This window comes from Odontomachus brunneus, unplaced genomic scaffold (genome assembly GCF_010583005.1).
Source record: "Odontomachus brunneus isolate Ranch 3 - 2012 unplaced genomic scaffold, Obru_v1 Obru_scaffold_173, whole genome shotgun sequence".
Taxonomy (NCBI): domain Eukaryota; kingdom Metazoa; phylum Arthropoda; class Insecta; order Hymenoptera; family Formicidae; genus Odontomachus; species Odontomachus brunneus.
The window spans coordinates 473,026-494,562 of NW_022639623.1; the positions used below are offsets into that span (position 1 = coordinate 473,026).

Here is a 21,537-nt window from a genome sequence, read left to right on the forward strand (position 1 = left end):
TTCTCTAGGAACTTCTGTTCATCTTTGTGCTATCTGGGTTGTCTACTAACCATTTTGTCGCATGTAGCTGCCGCAAGAAGTCGAACACTACCCGACTTCAAAACGACAAAAAAATCTAATGATTCTACGACGAATGTCCCCTACTCATATATTGAGTGGAATATAAAATTATCTTTCTAACAATTTTCTAAAATGTCTTAGAAACTTAAATCTTTTAGACGTCATAATATTGTCTGAAACAAATTTTAAGTATGTTTTTTTTACTACTGAAATGTCATCAATCAGAAGGTCCATGGTGAGTAAGTTTGTTATTTTCGAGAGATTGTTCAACCCTTATATATACAGGATGTCTCAGAGCAATCTATCGAAGCTCTCGTGAGAACGTAGAGCGGGTTAAAATAAATATAAAAGTCCTATACCGTTTTGCGACATTCGTAATAATAATCGAGAAATTAATTACGAAAGATTAAGGAAAAGCGTGTGCTGAATGGTGGAGGATTGACCGCTCGAGTTACAGCGTAGCCCAGTAATATAGTGCGCGAATGTCGCGCATGGCGATTGGAAGACAACGCACCACTGTCTATACTTATATCGCTGCGCTCCTACGTCTTGTCCTGCCGAAGCAAGACTATGGACATAATATACATGGACTCCGAATGCCCTATGTTCTGTCATCTAATAGAGTGAAGCCAACATCTAGAAAGTGATCAAGAATAGAGGGGCTATAGTTTTCTTCCTATTTTGTCATTTTTTTCGAACGTGCATCCATTTCTCGTTCCCATAATATTATAGAGCGCAATAGCACCCCTAGACTGGCAAGTAAACGTCTTACTTAAATCTTATTGCATACTTTGTCTGTGCAGAAAGAGACAGAGAACATAAGGGCTGTACGTATTAGCTTCTTTTTTCTGACTGTATGTGGAGTCTATGTATATTATCTGTCTGTGGTCTCTTTCTACATGTTGGGTTCACTTTTCTGGCCGTATGCGGGGTCCATGTATACTACGTCCATGGGTAAGGCATAAGAGCAAGTTATTCTAAATTAATATACTAATTTTAAAGTATTTAATGCTAATTTTGTTAAAAAATGTGGAATATTTGTAAATAAATTTTTAAAAGAAAATGCGGTAAAAAAATGCCACATGCATTTATTGATAGTCTAATGCTATTCTAGTGCTTCTCTAATGCTTTTCTTTATCTTTTTTTCTGAAATTCTGTAGAACATGGATATAAATTAATCAAGCACATATATGAATCAGCATATTGTAATGTATGTTTTGATTTTGCATAGTTATGACAATATATATTTTATTGTTATCGCTCGAACAGTACATTTAATAGATATTCAAAAGCATTGCAAATGCAATATAGTTTAAAATATAAACGTGATTAAGGATATTGATGTTTAATAAACACAGACATGACATAAAGAAATAAAAAGTGACACCCTTACCTCTATGTACAATTAAACGTATTACGATGCTTGCTTTAACTTTTTATAGGGCACTGGTACATAAGTCGTACCAACAGCATAGAATTAACCGAAAAAATCGGGAGTGGTTCTAAACGCTTTCCCTGAATGGTCACTGCACAGTGGGCCAGGTAACCCGATATCGTGGCCAAAATTCGAAAATTCATTAAATGATTGGACTATAAAGTTTGACGCGGGAGTTTTCGTGGTGTTTTTGAGGTCACTAATTACGAATTTGTGATCAAAATTACAACATTCAAAATGGTGGATTCAATATGGCGGCGAAAAGTGAGATACGACGGATTCGGCTATAAAGATTTACTCGGGGGGTTTTGAGATCGCTAATTACAAATATGATATCTAAATTTAGAAATTCATAGTTATAATCGTAGTTATATTAAAAATAATTAATTTATTATTGCATTAAAATGCCTGTGATTTGGCTACGATAATTTCCAGGGTCTTCCGTATGGAGAATGCAGTGCGATTTGCAGACCCGAGGTCCTCATCTAGACCGGAATGAGGATAATTCCCGAGAAAAGATGACCCTTAGAGACTTTGTACTCATCGTACATACAATGGGATCAATAGAATCCATTGATCTATAGAATAAATCTTCAAGATTATTTCACTACTTTTTCTGTTATGGCAGGACTTCCTATAATCTTTACCTTCCTAAGGCTAATATGTCGCGTAAAAGCCTAAGACAACCCAACACACAAGGAATGCGGTGGACTTTGTTCTGTACGCAGCCTTGCATATAGACAGTTCAGGGTATATTTCAAATAGTTGCATTTAAAATAAAGTATTTAAGAAACAATTTTAATATACAGTTTTTGTTGGCATTTTTGCATTAACCACTTCGCTGGCAGAGAAAATCAGTATCAACTTACCCAAAAATGGTAACATCAAAATGTTGCTTGATTTTTATAAAAAGTACTAAAGTACTTTTCGAGTCGCTAAATACAAATTTGAGATCAAAATTTGAAAGTTCAAATTGACAAAACTAATCTCAGATGCGAAATCAATGACCTTAAAAACCTCCGAGTACCGAGTTTCATCCAAATCAAGTCACTTTTCCATTTAATCCGCCATATTGGATCTGCCACCTTGAATTTAATAAATCTCAGATTCAAGAGTAGCGATCCCAAAAATTCCCGAATACTAGGTTATATTAAAATCAAGTCACTTTCCGCATTTTGGTTCGCCATATTAAATCCGCCATTTTAACTTTTCAAATTTCGAGTTCATATTCGGAATCAGCGACCTCAAAAACCCCTGGATATTGAGTTTGATGAAAATCTTGCTAACGGGAAAAAATAAAATGATATGCGCATTAGTGCGTTAATGTAATTTTTGGTACATCCTTTATTTGACGCAAAAGTGTGTCAATGCTAGCGAAATGGTTAATAAATGTTGAAACATTAGTAAATAAATGAATTAGCTATAAAGAAATATGTAGATTTAATATATCTGGTATAATTTATTCATCCATAAATTGATATTTTTCATGTACGTGCGTTATCGATTCTCTCCGCGCCTAAACTTCACACTAAAGTGATAAAAATGAGGTGACAATGAGGTCGCAATGATGTTGGGTCGTGTTCAAAAGTGAATCTTTAACAATAATAGTTAAAATTTTCTAATTCCCTCCATATATGTTCTTGAATGAATGAGTGCAGTGAATATCTTCATGCAAGTAGAAGTGACGGAAAGTCGCAAGAATGCGCTTTAAGGACGATATTTTTGGAAAAGATGAAAACGAACAGAAGTGAGCAGATCAAGCTTAAAGTACACATTTTAACGAATAAAATGGTATCTCATTTTTCTCATTTCGGTGTAAAGTTTAGATGTGGAGAGAATTGATAACGCGCACACATGCAAAATATCAATTCATATGTGAATAAATTATACCAGATATATGAAATCTACATATTTATTTATAACTATTTCATTTATTTAGTAATGTTTCAACATTTATTAATGCAAAAATATCAACAAAAACTATATATTATGAAATTATTCAAAAATACATTAGTTAATGCATTATACTTCCTCTTACTAATTTTGTGTAGTTTCCTAAATTCAAAATACGGTATAATGATCTTAATTGATGAATATACATGTAAGAATAGATTTTTAAATACTCTGAAGTGTCTACAAAACGATAAACAGTTTCTTTTATTTTAATTTCATACTTGGTTTTTGGCCACGATTTCGGGTCATCCGGCCCACTGTGCACTGGTACAACAGTTATACTTTCAGTTATACTTTTATAAGAGATTGATCTCTTATAAAAAATTTTTTCAGTCTCAAAAATGATATTAAAATATCTCTAAGGACTATTTTAATAAAGTTGAAAAGAAAAAATTCATTTGTCATATCTAAGGAGTCTTGCCCTATAAAGAGTTAAACAATATCGTTATGTACAATTCGTCATTTCGAGTTTGTAATCACAAATTGTATACCTATTAAAATTATTTAATTTTATTTACCCTACGTTGTGCAATTTTACGCATTTCGCATAAACTTGCCCGCGCCGCAAAATTTTCGGGACTAGTGAAAAATATAAAATAACGTTTATATACGTAAAAGTCATTCCTCAAAAAATGCGAAACAATGTTCGTAACATCAATTTGAAACCAGATTAGTAAAAACTGGCATTGCTAAAAATGCTGTGCTCATCGTTAAGATGAGACGAGCTCATGACGACCAACGACACTTAAATTTGTACATATTAATCGTACTCGTCTTCATAACGCAATCGAGAAGACGCTTATCACCATGTAATCCGATAATCGCCACCATGATCACCATCACCATCACCAACCACTATCACTACTAACTGATGCAGATTCAAGTTTGTGATAATCCAAACATAAGCTCCATAACAGGAGCACTGGACTTTGAAGCTACCGAGTATATGTCTATCTCTTTTTTCCTCCAAATAACAAATGGAAACGTCACATATATTACACATTCATGTGCAAGGCGGAGGTTGTTGCTGTGGAGAGGGAAGGGGCGCCGCCGCGGCGGCTGCAACTGCAGCGGCAGCAGCATAGGACGTTGGGTCTGAGGGATCGAGAAGCGGTGGCGGTGGCGGTAGACTACCACCGCCGCCTCTTCCTCTACCTCGGCCTCTACCACGACCCCGGCCCCGACCCCTTCCCCTTCCGCGTCAACTCCGCCTTTCCGGCATTCCTATGTTGCTCGTGGTCTTTTCTAAAAAGGCCAGTGGTCCCTGAAGAGCGCTACTTCCAACACCTGCAACCGGAAATCCGGCGGCTCCCCTGCTACCGCTTACACCCACGCCACCCTGAGTCATGAACATGCCCTGCTGATTGACTGACACGCCAACTCCCTGTAGACCGGACGATGGTGGTCCACTTGAGCCCTGTTGTACCTGCAAAATTACATATTATCTTTTATTGTTTAATTAACTTTTATATTATACAGGGTGTCCCATTTTAAGAGTACACGCCAAATAACTTCCTTATTTTTTATTTTAGAGAAAAATGTTTCAGATAAAAGTTGTATGGTTTCGAGGGAGTCATAAAGTGGTACCATTGGTTTGACCTTGGATAGTTATTTGAAAATTATGTGAAGGTCACCTTCAATTTCTTAAATAGAACATACCATTGTTCATTACATATTCTTGTAGCTTATCTCGAGAGCTATCCAAAACACTATAATAAAATATTTTTTATTGCATACTTTTTGAGTTAAAAAGCTCTAAATTTGCAGTATTTTGATAAAAATACAAATTCGCTTTCCTGTAATCTTATCTTACATGATCCAGCCACTCAAGACAAGATAATCTAAGCATGATACAGTCATTCAAGGCAAGATTCGGATATAACCCAGCCAATCAAGGCAAGATTCGGACATAATCCAGCCAGTCAAGGCAAGATATGAGCATGATCCTGCACTGACTAACTTTCGAATCGAAAGAATTAATAATTGCACTTTCAGTGCAGGCAGACACATGTGTATTACAACCATTAACTTTTTCTTGATAAAACAGAAACTTTCGAGATTTTTGCTAAGCCTTTTTTTCTTTACAAAATTATGGCTGCTTATCTACTAAATGAAATTGTGGACATGATCCGCATTTTGGGTGAGGCCAGAAATAATTACTCGGCAGCAGAAAGGCTTTACGCTGAAAGATTTCCAGACAGACATCATCCTGATAGGAGAGTAATAAAAAAACTTTGCGACAGAACTGAGCAGGGTTTTTAAGAAGAAACCGGCGAAAATTGAATCCTGATGAGATAATATCATTGATTGTTATAGGTGCCGTTGTTTTGAATTCTCAAATCTCTACGAGACAAATTGAGAGACAATAGACATAACCTAAATCAACAGCCAATCGTGTGCTCAAAGTCAACAAGTTTCATCTATATCACATTCATCTAACTCAGCAATTGGAAGAGAGGGACTTCCAACGCCGAGTCCATTTCTGTAACTGGGCTCGAGATCAAATCCAACAAAGTTCCCGGTTCGTTGTTCATATGCTTTTTTTTATGGAGCCACGTTTTGTAACAGAGGAGGCGTTAATAGACATAACTGTTATTATTATTCAGATGTTAATCCATATTGGCAGAGAAGCCAAGAGTTCCAAAGGTAGTGGTCTATTAATGTTTGGGCAGGCATTCTGGGAGATGTTATTGTTGGTCCATATTTTTTTTAAGAAAACCTCAATGCGGCAAACTATCTAACATTTCTTCAACATAATCTGCCCAACCTCTTAAAACATGTCGACAACGATGTACTCAGACAAATGTGATTTCAACAAGATGGAGCGCCAGCTCATAGATCTCGAGCCATTACACAATATTTAAACGTAAGATCCCCGAATAGGTGATCTGGATAGCCAAATTCAAGAATGGTCCCCAAAATCACCCGACTTGACGCCTCTAGACTTTTTTCTGAGGCTACATTAAAGATAAAGTGTATTCGAAAAAGCCAACAACCGTTGAAAATATGTATGAAAAACCGGATCAGAGAAGCTTGCAGAAATATTAATGCAGATGTTCTTCAAAAAGTTAGGGACGATTTTCAGCATAGACTAGTGTTATGCATACAAGTAAATGACCAAGTTTTCGAACACCTAAAGTAATTGTACAAAAACTCATCTTGCCTTGACTGGCTGGATCATATCCAAATCTTGCCTTGATTGGCTGGATCATGTCCAAACCTTGCTTTGATTGGCTAGATCATGCTCATATCTTGCCTTGACTGGCTAGATCATGTACAAATCTTGCCTTGATTGGTTGGATCATGTCCAAATCTTGCCTTGACTGGCTGGATTATGCTCATATCTTGCCTTGACTAGCTGGATCATGTCCAAATCTTGCCTTGACTGGCTGGATTATGTCCGAATCTTGCCTTGACTAGCTGGGTCATATCTGAATCTTGCCTTGAATGACTGGATCATGCTCAGATTATCTTGACTAGCTTGACTGGATCATGTAAGATAAGACTACAGGCAAGCGAATTTGTATTTTTATCAAAATACTGGAAATTTAAAGCTTTATAACTCGAAAAATACGCAATAGAAAAATATTTTATTATAGTGTTTTGGAAAGCTTTCGAAATAAGCTACAATAATATGTAATGAAAAATGATATGTTCCATTTCAGAAATTGAAGGTGACCTTCATGTAATTTTGAAATCATATCCAAGGTCAAACCAATGGTACCACCTTGTAACCCCCTCGAAACAATACAACTTACAATACCTATACAATACCTATACAACTTTTGTCTGAAACATTTTTCTCTAAAATAAAAAATAAGGAAGTTATTTGGGGTGCACTCTTAAAATGGGACACCCTGTATAATACTTTCATGTTCATAGTTGTGCCTCAAATTAAAATTTAAATTAAAATAATCCAAAGTAAAATTTATTTAAAATTCAGTAAAGAATTTTATTTTTAATTGTTCTTTTGTGAAATTTAGTTCGCAAGAAGTTTTGTTTTTAAATCGGCCATATTTCGTAATACTAAATATTTTTACTAACAAGGGTACTTCGCGAACCCGAAAATTCAGATTTTAATCAAACTTTGCACAAATGTAGGTTAGATAAGTAAATGAATTCAGATAATTTCAGTTGGTGCTAAAAACCGGTTTAAAACTACTCTTCAAAGATATAGAAATTTCCAATGTTTTCAATATATTTCGTAAACTAAATGAAATATCAAAAAATGTTTTATACAAAAGTTTTATAGAAAAATTTTGTCTATTTAACTGTGTTATTTACTTTTCGGAAGAAAAAAGATTTTTAAAAATTCACTCTTTGTATTTCCTATGTAAGACATTTATCGTGTTAAAATTCTGATTTTTATAAAACTTGGTATATAAATGTAGGTTAAATAAGGTCAATAATTTATAAAATTTTAGTTGATACTAAAAGATGCTTTGAAAGGGTGAAACTACTTTTTAAAGATACAGAGGCTTTCGATTTTTTCAATATATTCCGTAAACTAAATGAAGCATTAAAAAATATTTCATACAAAAATTTTATAGTAAAAATATCTTTATTTAATTATTTCTACTCATTTTTTGAAAAAAAAAAATATTTTTAAGAATTTATCCTTTGTTCCTATTTGAAAATGTATCTATTGCGTTATGATATTATAAGTTTATTATCAAGTTAAGAAAAGTCATGTTATATTCTACGTGTAACCTTATTTATAATTATATTAAAACATAAGAAGACTCTTTATTCAATTATTAGTTCGACAGGTTTTCATATACAGGATGTCCAAAATTTTTCTTGACACAATTTGTAAGAAAGTAGAATAGATTAAACAGGATAGAAAAGTCAAATATTATTTTGCGAAATTTGCAATAGTTTTGGAGTAATTAATTATTTTGTCTGAGAAAATGAGCGCTCGGGACGCGGCAGCCGAAAGAAAGATGTCTTCGTCCGACCGTGATAAATGCGAATCGCGGCTTATTGCGTCCCTCCGCCCAAAACTACGAGATACAGCGAGGTTTGATACACTAACACATGTACATGATATATCCATGTGCTAAATTGACGCCGAATTGGCACACGGATATATCATGAACATTTGTTAGTGTATCAAGCCTGTATCTTGTAGCTATGGACGAAGGGACGCAGCGAGCCGCGATTCGCGTGTATCACGATCGCGCGCCAGCTGAAGACATCTTTTCTTTCGGCTGTCACTTCCCGAGCGTTTATTTTCTCAGACAAAATAATTAATTACTTGAAAACTATTGCGAATTTCGCAAAATAGTATTTGATTTTTCTGTTCCGTTTAATTCGTTTTACTTTTCTACGAATTGTGTCAAGAAAAGTTTCGGACACCCTATATTCAGGGTGAGATAACAATAACTATTACCACTTTAAATATTTTTTAATCCATGTAGTCCAAAGGAAAATTTATACTATATTTATTTAAAACTAAATAGTATAGTACAAATAGGGCTATAATATAGCGATAATGACTTTTGTTCAGGTGGAAGCATTTCAAAGATATCAAAGTCACCTTCATTTTTTTTTAATGAAATCGATATATTTTGTTCCCATCATATGATAAGGCTCAAAACAAGTTCAAAACATATAACACAAGATCATTGAACAAAATTAAAAAAAAAAAACAATAAAAAAGTACGATACAATGTGCACGATTGACTGATTTTCATTTTATTTTTATTTTATTTTATTAGTTTGTCCTGAGAACTTGCTAATATGAGAAATGCTAAGATATCTTTCAACAGTATTTATTTTCTATTGAAATGATACTATCTCAATGAAGGTAGATATTTCAAGGAAAGAAAACAAACATTTTAAAGAATATTTTAATATATTCACAGGATATCATAAATATGAACATAAATAAATTAGTATCGATAGAGGAATCCGTCATGCAAGATGTATCCGTTTAAAGAATACATTGATATGATTCTCATTTATGGAGAATGTCAACAAAATTCTGTGCCAGCGAAAACTTTGCACGCTGAACGGTATTCTGATCGCATTCAGCCTTCGCGTCAAACATTTAAAAATCCGTGCAATAAACTTAGACAAACTGCTAACTTACATATCCAAAAAAGTGAACATGAAAAGGAAGTAATATACAAAGGAAATGAAATTAATATTCTCACAATGATGACTCGAAATCCTCAAATTAATTCACAATAAATTGAAGAAGAATCTGGTGTTAGTCAAAGGAGCGTTTTATATCGTCAGAAATTCCATCCATACCATATCATCAAAAATTATATGGAATAGATTTTGTGAAGCGAATTACATTTTATCAATGGGCTCAACATCAAATTCAAAACAATAATTCATTTTTTGATGGATGGAGATCTTCGCAAAATAAAAAGACGTATCTTAAAAGAGAAGTTTTTAATTAACTGTGTTTCGGAGCACGGGAAATCGAACTGCTCCCGTCGATCGTTCGCGCTTCGCTTATATCTCCTTCGCGGATTTTTTATTTCCCCCCTGGTGCACTTCTCTATTCGCGGAATCCACTCGGCGACTAGCGCACGGACGCGAGCATCGTTTTCGCCGAATTTCGACTTCTCGGAAGCGCACCGGCGAGCAAGCGCCGAATTATTATATACTACATTCGACCAGCCTGACAATAGGCCGCCCAGGCCGTTTACATACAATTTATTCGTCATTCTCAGTCTCGTAGATCATCGGTACCTAAGTTTGAAAGCCGGCTTCATGTATGCCACTTCCCACGTATCACCTTGATAAGGTTTTTGAGAGAGAGATCTGGCACCCCTCTACATCCACCATTATATATCTATTATTTTTAAGTCGCCGTACGATAGAGTCCTCAATACGCCGGGTTTAGTTTTCCGCCTGTTGTTTCGAAGTTTTTAACCATGACAAGATTGCCTTCGGCGTATTCTCTTGCAGGTTTTCTCGTCTTGTTTACATAAGATTGATTATATTCGCATGCCTTTACAATTTTTTCGGCCACGATTGAACGCATTTGTTCGAGATTTCTAGCACTAGGTTCAAATTATTCTTCGAAATACTCTTTTAATTCATCTATCATCTTCCCACGTTATTCTACTCCTATAACAATTTGCTAGGAGTTTCCCCCGTCGCTTGGTTAATTGTGTTATTTATCGCAAATTTTATCTCTCCCAATGACTTGTGCCAGTTCTTTCCGTACAATTTACCTAACGCTGGTGCCAGGATTCGGTTATATCTTCCCTGCCCGAATGCCTGCGGAGATGCAGTCGCGATTTTTATATAATTTATGTCTGTTCCTTTATAAATTCCTTAATAATTCCTTAATTTCCTTAATAAATTCCTCGAATTCTTTGGAGGTAAAGCACGTACCCCGATCAGATACTAACAAGGAACCTTTGGCAACGCGAATATTATTGCCAAGCCCAATAAAAAAAAAAGAAACTTTGCTTAATTATATACTAGTAGAGGTCCTAATAACGAAACGATTTTCTTTTTGGTAAAAAACAGTTTTAGGGGTGAAAACAATTTCCTATAAACAATCGGTTTTTATATTTCAAAGCGAATGTAATCAGAACGAAAAGAAATATGAAAAAAATGTTTCAACAAGAGTTTTATGGCTGTGAATGTACTTTACAATGGCGTATCTGGATTTAAAAAAAAATGGTAATATTTTTAAAAACACCCCCACCACTCATTGTTTTTTTAATATTTAAAAAAAATTTTCAAATTTTATTAAAGTTTATGTTACGCCAAATTCAACCATGTATGATAAAATTATTTTGCGGGAAGTAACTCTTGAGAAATAAAATAAAGACGCACGTTACCTATACTAATCTTATTCCTTCGCTGTTTCATGATTTATCTCTTTTTTCTTTTCTTCGTAAGGTCTCCCCATACACGATAACGAAAATGAAAACATATTACGCGTACGCACACACGCACGCACGCACGCACATACACACACACACACACACATCTAATCATATTATTTTTATATCGCGTGAACTTTTTGCGTCAATTATTTTTTACTTTAATACCAGTCTGCTATTTGAACTTTGTTAAACATCACGTCATAATATTTATCAAAATGTTATCTTCCTTTTAATATAAAAGGACGTATTTTAATATAAAAGGACGTATTTTCTGCACTTCATTCATAGTCTGACATTATTTGAACAATTATTGTTCGATTCAAATTAAATGAAATTTATTTTGATTTTGGGTTTCTAATTTAAATGTTATATATAAAATAAATCGAAGAGATGATTTCAATTAACTCTTCACAGAAGATAATATTTTTGTACTGGTGACAACATAACAAATTGTGTTAAAATGCGAAGCATAAATATAGCAAATGTTATAAATTTATTAATCGCAACGTTTAATATTGCAAATTTTGCTATCTCACTTGTTAACCCGTTTCGGCCTGAAAGGGCGTAAATTTTTTCTTCTTTTAAAGTTACTAGCAATTATAGAAAACATTGACGGATTACAGCCAAGCTAAATACCCTATAGTTTTTGGGTATGCTCTTATCAAATCCGTCGTCCGTTTCAACTTATTTTAATTCAGTTTTCCAATATGGCCACTTTAATCCAGAAAAGTCGGCAAATTTTCAGATTCTTTTTTTATTAATCGTACATTTAATAAAGATAGAAGTTTCTGATTCTCTCCAAACTCTGCATTTAGTGGCATACAGATCTATACTCAAAAACCTCATAGATTACAATACGAAATTCAATATGGCGGACTCAAGTTGGCGACGTTTTTCATGAAAATTATGGTTTTTCCGTATGATTCTATTGTTTTTGAAAATTTTCATATATTTCTTCAATTAAATCTATGGAAAAACAATATTCTCATTATTTAAGACCAATTTCTTCCAATTTGATACATCGTCCAAGTAACGTAATCTATAAATCTTGTGAATAAGCAGTTTTTTTTATTATCTTTGAAATATTTCAAGAATAAGATGTTGGCATTTCCATGCAATCTACTATTTAGAAGATTTCTGAAATTGCTGGATTTGGATCCAGGGTCAGATATGCGAAATCTAATATGGCGGGTCTAACATGGCGGACTGGAATTCCAAAAATTCAGGTTTTCGGCCCGAAAAAAATTTTATTTTATTTAGCGTAAAATTCCAAATAAAAGTTGTCTCCTGTCATTTTTTTGGGAGCGGTGCATTTGGACACAGTACAATTGGACACGTTGCAAATGGACACGTTGCAAATGGACACGGCATTTGACACACAGTTCAATTGGACACGAAAGAAAATGCACGTCGTTCAGTTACACACCGTTCATTTGGACACCGTTCAGTTGGACACCGTTTACTTGGACACAGTTCAGTTGGACCCCGTTCAAGTGCCCACAGTTCACTTGGACACAGAAGGATGCTCACTGTTCACTTGGACACCGTTCACTTGGACACCGTTCATTTGGACACCGTTCACTTGGACACCGTTCACTTGGACACCGTTCAGTTGCCCACTGTTCACTTGGACACAGAACGATGCGTGCTGTTCATTTGTACACCGTTCACTTGGACACCGTGGAATTGCTTGTCTGTTCACTTGGACACAGAAGGGTGCGCACTGTTCACTTGGACACCGTTCATTTGGACACTGTTCACTTGGACACCGTTCATTTGGACACAGTTCACTTGGACACCGTTCAATTGGACACCGTTCATTTGGACACCGTTCAATCGCCCACTGTTCACTTGGACACAGAAGGATGCGCACTGTTCATTTGGACACCGTTCACTTGGACATCGTTCAGTTGCTTGCTGTTTATTTGGACACAGAATGATGTGCACCGTTTATTTTATCATCATTTAATTATGTATCGTTTGTTTATGCAATGGATATGCAACTGATGAGAAATAAAAAATAGTTTTGTAGAAAATATTTGTGTTTTTATTTCGTTTTTATATTATCCAACCACAACGCCATATGCCTAGAGATATTCTAGAGACTCTATAAACAACGACATATGATTGGATGTGTCCGTTTGTCAATGTGCGCATCTGGGACTCACTCCGATTTTCGTACTACTATTTGTGATGTAGAGCGTGGGTAAATTGTGGTTTTGGTAATTATTTAATTTAGCGGCAACACCTCCGATTTCGATGAAAATAGACTCAATCGACGCGTTTTTGTATGACAAACAACTTTTTCCTCTGACAAAATCGTCGCTCTCTACTGCGAAGCGAGATATTAATAGACAAAGTTGAGGGCGTGTTAGGTTAGAAAATCTATCATATCATTTATCTCTAGTTATGTAACTGGGGGGCTTCGTCTCCCAGACCTCCCTATCACGGGGGGTGGGGGCTATAGTCTCTTGTGCTTAAGCTAAAAAGTGAATTTCTCACAAAAGATTACAGCCCCCACCCCCTGTGATAGGGGGGTCTGGGGGGCGAAGCCCCCCAGTTACATAGCTAGAAATAGATGGTATGACAGATTTTCTAACCTAATACGCCCTCAACTTTGTCTATTAATATCTCGCTTCGCAGAAAAAAGAGCGACGATTTTGTCAGAGGAAAAAGTTGTTTGGCATGCAAAAACGCGTCGATTGAGTCTATTTTCATCGAAATCGGAGGTGTTGCCGCTAAACTAAATAATTACCAAAACCACAATTTACCCACGCTCTACATCACAAATAGTAGTACGAAAATCGGAGTGAGTCCCAGATGCGCACATTGACAAACGGACACATCCAATCATATGTCGTTGTTTATAGAGTCTCTAGAATATCTCTAGGCATATGGCGTTGTGGTTGGATGTGATAAAAACGAAATAAAAACACAAATATTTTCTACAAAACTATTTTTTATTTCTCATCAGTTGCATATCCATTGCATAAACAAACGATACATAATTAAATGATGATAAAATAAACGGTGCACATCATTCTGTGTCCAAATAAACAGCAAGCAACTGAACGATGTCCAAGTGAACGGTGTCCAAATGAACAGTGCGCATCCTTCTGTGTCCAAGTGAACAGTGGGCGATTGAACGGTGTCCAAATGAACGGTGTCCAATTGAACGGTGTCCAAGTGAACTGTGTCCAAATGAACGGTGTCCAAGTGAACAGTGTCCAAATGAACGGTGTCCAAGTGAACAGTGCGCATTTTTCTGTGTCCAAGTGAACACACAAGCAATTCCACGGTGTCCAAGTGAACGGTGTACAAATGAACAGCACGCATCGTTCTGTGTCCAAGTGAACAGTGGGCAACTGAACGGTGTCCAAGTGAACGGTGTCCAAGTGAACGGTGTCCAAATGAACGGTGTCCAAGTGAACGGTGTCCAAGTGAACAGTGAGCATCCTTCTGTGTCCAAGTGAACAGTGGGCACTTGAACTGTGTCCAACTGAACGGTGTCCAAATGAACGGTGTGTAACTGAACGTCGTGCATTTTCTTTCGTGTCCAAAAACAACGGTGCCCAAAAGTTTCGTGTCCAAACGCATCGTGTCCAATTGAACCGTGTGTCAAGTGCCGTGTCCATTTGCAACGTGTCCAATTGTACTGTGTCCAACTGAATGCCACTCCATTTTTTTACTTATTGCTTAGTTTTTTTATTAAAATTTTAATGTATACATGAACATTGATGATTTCATTTGGGAACTTTTAATTTTTTGACAGTAGAACTACCGTAATTAATTCTCATCAAGAAAAGAATGTAACAATTGTAACAACTATGAGAATTGTATAATGGTTGGATCTAGTAATATAACCTCAAATTTATTTATAATTTATGATTCCAGAATAATTCAGTGACTTTGTAAAATTCCATTTTTTTTCGAACATGTTCAGGATTTCCAGGATCGCAGATTACTGCTCTTCATTGATATCATTCAATTACGTCCAATATGAATAGGGTTTACATCAGTCACTCTTAGCTTTCGTTTACAGATCTAGGCATTCCAGAAACGATGCTCTATATTAAATTATAAATATCATTTTATTTTTCCATTTACGTTCTATTTCAAATTATCGCATTTGTTACTTCATCGTATAATGATAAATTTTTTACTTTCGATTAGTTACTACTTATCAGGACCTTAAATAAGTTCTCACTGATTTTTCGTGAAAATTAATGCTTTATTTAAAAAGGTCATAAAAAACATGTCACTGAAAGTATTGTCCATCGCTAACCACTACTTTTTCCCATCTTTCTGGCAGCATTTGAATTCCACGTCGGAAAAACGACACGTCTTTTGAGGCTATCCAAGAGTCGACCCATTTTTTGGCATCTTCATAAGAATGAAAGTGCTGCTCAGCCAGGCCATGTGCCATCGATTGGAACAAGTGATAATCGAAAGGGGCAATGTCTGATAAATACGGCGGGTGAGGTAGGACTTCCCATTTAAGCGTTTCCAAGTAGGTTTTCATCGGTTATGCAACATGTGGCCGAGCGTTGTCATGTTGCAAAATCACTTTGTCGTGTCTCTGCTTGCTAACGGCCGTTTTTCCTTCAATGTTCGGCTCAAACGCATCAATTGTAGTCGATAGCAATCTCCCGTGATAGTTTTGTTCGGTTTGAGCAGCTCATAATAAACTACACTCAGCTGATCCCATCAAATGCAGAGCAGAAGCTTCGAACCATGGATATTCGGTTTTGCCGACGATGTTGATGCATGGCCGGGCTTACCCACAATCTTCTACGCTTAGGATTATCGTAGTGTATCCACTTTTCATCGCCAGTCACGATATGATGCAAAAAATCTTTCCTTTTCTGCCGTTGAAGCAGCTGTTCACACGTGAAAAGACGCCGTTCGACGTCTCTCGGCTTGAACTCGTACAGCACCCAATGTCCTTGCTTTTGAATCATTCCTAATACTTTCAAACGTTTCGAAACTGTTGTGTCATCAACTCCTAATGATTCTGCAAGTTCAGTTAGCGTCTGACATGAGTCTTCATGAAGTAATGCCTCCAATTATTCGTCTTCAAACTTTTTCGGTGCGCCAGAGTGTTCTTTATCTTCAACATCAAAATCATTATTTTTGAAGCGTCTAAACCAATCTCTGCATATTGTTTCCGACAGAGCATGGTCGCCGTAAGTTTCAACAAGAATTCTGTGTGCTTTAGCTGCAGATTTTTTTTGAATAAAGTAGTGCAGTAAAATTCCTCGCAAGTACTCTTTTTTTGGCACGAAACTCGACATGTTTAACACTATGAAAAAAAAAGTTGTTTACACTTCGGCGAAATGACACACTGAATTTCAAGCTTGCTTATAGTACTTCCTTATAGATGCGTTACCATCTTAAACTACACGCACGCAGTTCTGGTAACGTCATCTGTTGGAAAACAGCGAGAACTTATTCAAGATCCTGATATTTTTGAAAAGCTTGTACATCTGACAGTCATATAAAAAATCATGTCGAAGCGAAAACGACCAAAAAATAATTATAGCAGGCAATCAGTAGACTCCGATGATTCCTACGAAGAAATTAAGTATGATAATAATCATGAAATTATTTTTTTACCAGACTCGGATGATTCAGAAGAATCCGATGATGATGGCTCAGACTCAAATGTACCTCAACTCCAAAACATTTCATATGATTCTATCTATAAAAATTATTCAGAATCGCAAAAACTTTTAGAATTTAATCATAAATATGAATGGGTAAAAGGAAAGATAATTATCTCCGGAAATTTAAACGACACATTGCTGTTATCGGATTGTGTGAAGAAAAAAATCCGAGACAGTACCCCTGTTCAATTATTTGAATTATTTATATCTAAAGAAATAAAAGAATATATAGTAAGTGCTACATGTGAAAATGGTTTCGATATGAATTTTACTGACCTTGAAACTTTTCTAGGCATAATAATCTTGTCTTCATACAATATGCGAACTGATCAAAGAGACTACTGGTCTAAGGGTGAAGATTTCAGGTGTAATACAGTTGCCAAAGCGATGAGTCGTGATAAATTTTTAAAAATCAAATAAAAAATCTAGTTTTCAAAAGCATCCGATAAAAATGATAGTGACAGGACTTGGAAAGTGCGCAAAATTGTCAATTTATTTAGAAATAATATTATACAATTTGGTTTTTTTTCAACAGGACTTGCAGTCAATGAGATGACGGTCAAGTTTTTTGGAAGAACATTGTTGAAACAATTTATAAGATCAAAACCTATTAGATTCGGTATAAAATTGTGGGCTTTGTGTACAGTAAAAAAACATTTGTTTGATTTCGATATCTATTGCGGGAAAAATGCTAGCAGTGCCGATAAAAAACTAGCCTCTTGTGCACTTGGTTCAAGAATTATAATGCAAATGGTGAGTGTATTGCTAAGGCAAGTTCCAGAGAGAAAACTATCAGAGTATTAATTGTATTTCGACAAATTTTTTACAAGCCCTGACTTAGTAGTTCATTTAAAAAAAAATGGTTTGCGACCAATTGGCACTATTCGTAAAGATAGAGTAAAAGTACAACAAACTCTTGAAAAAAAATTCCGAGAGAATCTCATGTTGTAAACTATAACAAGAACAGCGGTGTAAATTATATCACTCTTATATTACTCTCATGGACTCAAAACCTGTTTCGATATTATCTTCTGCCACTGATGTTACTCCTCTATCATCCATGCAAACTCTAAAAATGAGCACAAAAAAACTGAAACTCAATTCCCTCATGTTGTCATAATATATGATAAATATATGGGGGGTGTAGATATACACGATTACAGATGTAATACAGTTATGCCCAGTATACGGAGTAAAATGCACGTGGGTCATTTTTTTGCGGATCATACAATCATCAATTACCAACGCAACAATATTATGGAATCTTTGCTGTGATAAGAGTAAAGACATAAGCACCAAAAACTTTTGTTGAGAAATTAGTAAATATTACCTTGGTAAAAGCAAAGCAGGTGATTTTACAGCTAATAAGTGTGTTTTTTTCAACAGGACTTGCAGTCAATGAGATGACGGTCAAGTTTTTTGGAAGAACATTGTTGAAACAATTTATAAGATCAAAACCTATCAGATTCGGTATAAAATTGTGGGCTTTGTGTACAGTAAAAAAACATTTGTTTGATTTCGATATCTAAGAAAGTTACCCAAGAAAGTTACCCAAGAACTACCCAAGAAAGTTTTGTTCAGTCACAAACTGCCCTACAAGGACTATAAAATTTTGTTTGAATTGTAATGATTTTTATTGTGTAACATGTTTTAATAAAATTCACAGTGTAAAAAAATAGAATGTAGTTTAAACAAAAAAATTTGTGTCTTAGGCTAATGAATACATTAGAAATACATATTTTAAAATTTGTAAGATAAATATCACAAAACAACGTTTAAAAGTAAAAAGCCAAAAAAAATATAAAAATTAAAAAATGCTTGACTTATAAAAATAAAAAAAAAATAAAAAACAAAAACAAAAAAACAAGAAGAACAAAAAACAAAACAAGACTCTTCAGAACCGTCTACCTCCTCGTTGGTGAGAGTCGGGCAACGCAAAATGTTTCTTGCGGTGAGCGGGCGGTGAAATATTGAAATATTATAGAATAGAAAATTATTGCAACTGCTAAATATACTCTAAATTTCTTATAAAAACCTCATTAAATGATATCATTTACAGAACTAAAACGATAGACATTTTGGGCAAATTCATAAATTTTCGAGCATACTTTAAAATTTTACACATTCATGAATTTTTTAAATAAAAAACTAAGCAATAAATAAAAAATGACAGGAGACAACTTTTATTTGGAATTTTACGGTAAATGAAATAAAATTTTTTTCGGGCCGAAAACTTGAATTTTTGAAATTCCAGTTCGCCATGTTAGATCCGCCATATTGGATTTCGCATATCTAACCCTGGATCCAAATCCAGCAATTTCAAAAACCTTCTAAATAGTAGATTTCATGGGAGTGTCAACATCTTATTCTCGAAATATTTCAAAGATAATAAAAAAACTGCTTATTCACAAAACCTATAGGTTATACTACTCGGACAATACTACCAAATTGGAAGAAATTGGTCTTAAATAATGAGAATATTGTTTTTCCATAGATTTAATTGAAGAAATATATGAAAATTTTCAAAAACAATAGAATCATACGGAAAAACTATAATTTTCATGAAAAACGTCGCCAACTTGAGTCCGCCATATTGAATTTCGTTTTGTAATCTATGAGGTTTTTGAGTATAGATCTATATGCTACTAAATGCAGAGTTTGGAGAGAATCAGAAACTTCTATATTTATTAAATGTACGATTAATAAAAAAAGAATCTGAAAATTTGCCGACTTTTCTGGATTAAAGTGGCCATTTTGGAAAACTGAATTAAAATAAGTTGAAACGGACGATGGATTTGATAAGAGCATACCCAAAAACTATAGAGTACTTAGTTTGGCTGGAATCCGTCGATGTTTTCTATAATTGCTTTAAAAGAAGAAAAAATTTATGCCCTTTCAGGCCGAAACGGGTTAATGTTTACATTGCGGTTCCAAATTTCGGAAAACTTACAAGTCAACATTTCAAAAACTGGTTTGAAGAAGTCTATTTACGAAATACTGGAGTAAAAAGTATACTGCTGTTTTATTCATGGACAGGACATTGTCCGGGACAATTAAAAGAATTTATACCAAGATAAACACGTAAATATTTTAACAATACCAAAAAAAATCATCTGCTTTTGTACAACTTTTAGACGATTTGGTTTTAGAAGTTGGAAACATTTTGTTTGATATTTCTCTGATAATGTTATTTTACATAATTATAACATAAATTTACATGCACGTAATAATATAATAAAATTGTAACGCTATTTCGCGTTCGGTGCGGGATAAGCTGCGAGTCGGTGTGGTCCGGATTCGAGCGGATTTCAATAATAGTGAAGACAGTGGGATGGATATTATAATGATCTATATTGTCGATTAGATGGCTATGTACAATGAATATTTACAGGTTGATTCGACGCCGTTGGTTTGGCGCGCGGGTTTTTGTGTTCGCGCGTGTTGATGTCCGCTTCGACGGAGCTCGGGCTGTGGGACCGCTGGCGGTCGCGGGACGCGGGCGGTCGTGTGACGCGTCGATCGTGTTGTGTTTGCCGCGCGATGTTCACGTTTGGATCTTTAATTTTGGTCGCGCGAGGAGAGCCGTTACTTGAGGAATAACACGGCCCTGCGTGCGCGATGCGTCGGATTTTTGCGGTGCGGTCGTGCGCTACGATGCGGTGCCGCGGGGATCGGTTCCCCCGGGACGGCGGCGCGGTTTCGCGGAGGTCGATCTTACGAATCCAATAAGGCGACGGATCGGTAATCAAGGATGTAGACTTTACGAATCCGACAAGTCTCCGCGAGTGTCGACTCTACGAATCCAACGAGTCGACGGAGCGGTAGCTGGTACGGATTTAATACGTCTACGTGGATGTCGACTTTACGAATCCAACAAGTCGACGGAGCGGTAATCAAGGATGTAGACTTTACGAATCCAATAAGCCTACGCGGATGTCGACTTTACGAATCCAATAAGTCGATGGAGCGGTATCGAGGAATATCGACTTTACGAATCCAACAAGTCGACGGAGCGGTAATCAAGGATGTAGCCTTTACGAAATCGGCAAGTCTCCACGTGTGTCGACTCTACGAATCCAACAAGTCGACGGCGTAGTAGTCTGTGCGAATCGGATAAGTCTACGCGGAAGTCGACTTGGCGAATCCAACAGGTCGACGGAGCGGTAATCAAGGGTGTAGACTTTACGAATCCAATAAGTCTACGCGGATGTCGACTTTACGAATCCAACAAGTCGACGGAGCGGTAATCAATGATGTAGACTTTACGAATCCAATAAGTCTACGCGGATGTCGACTTTACGAATCCAACAAGTCGACGGAGCGGTAATCAATGATGTAGACTTTACGAATCCAATAAGTCTACGCGGATGTCGACTTTACGAATCCAACAAGTCGACGGAGCGGTAATCAATGATGTAGACTTTACGAATCCAATAAGTCTACGCGGATGTCGACTTTACGAATCCAACAAGTCGACGGAGCGGTAATCAATGATGTAGACTTTACGAATCCAATAAGTCTACGCGAATGTCGACTTTACGAATCCAATAAGTCGACGGAG

At 35.8% G+C, this 21,537-nt stretch overlaps 1 protein-coding gene across 1 annotated transcript in view; it reads right to left on the bottom strand.

The window, feature by feature from the left end:
- Positions 1-1,123: 1,123 nt before the first annotated feature.
- The window catches only part of LOC116851371 (mediator of RNA polymerase II transcription subunit 28), a 112,219-nt gene continuing 91,805 nt past the window's right edge, over positions 1,124-21,537 (bottom strand). Inside the window, exon 4 of the mRNA XM_032830708.1 lies at positions 1,124-4,874. Within this exon, the coding sequence (XP_032686599.1) occupies positions 4,650-4,874 (225 nt within the window). The 3' untranslated portion in view covers positions 1,124-4,649. The remainder of the gene's footprint in view (positions 4,875-21,537) is intronic.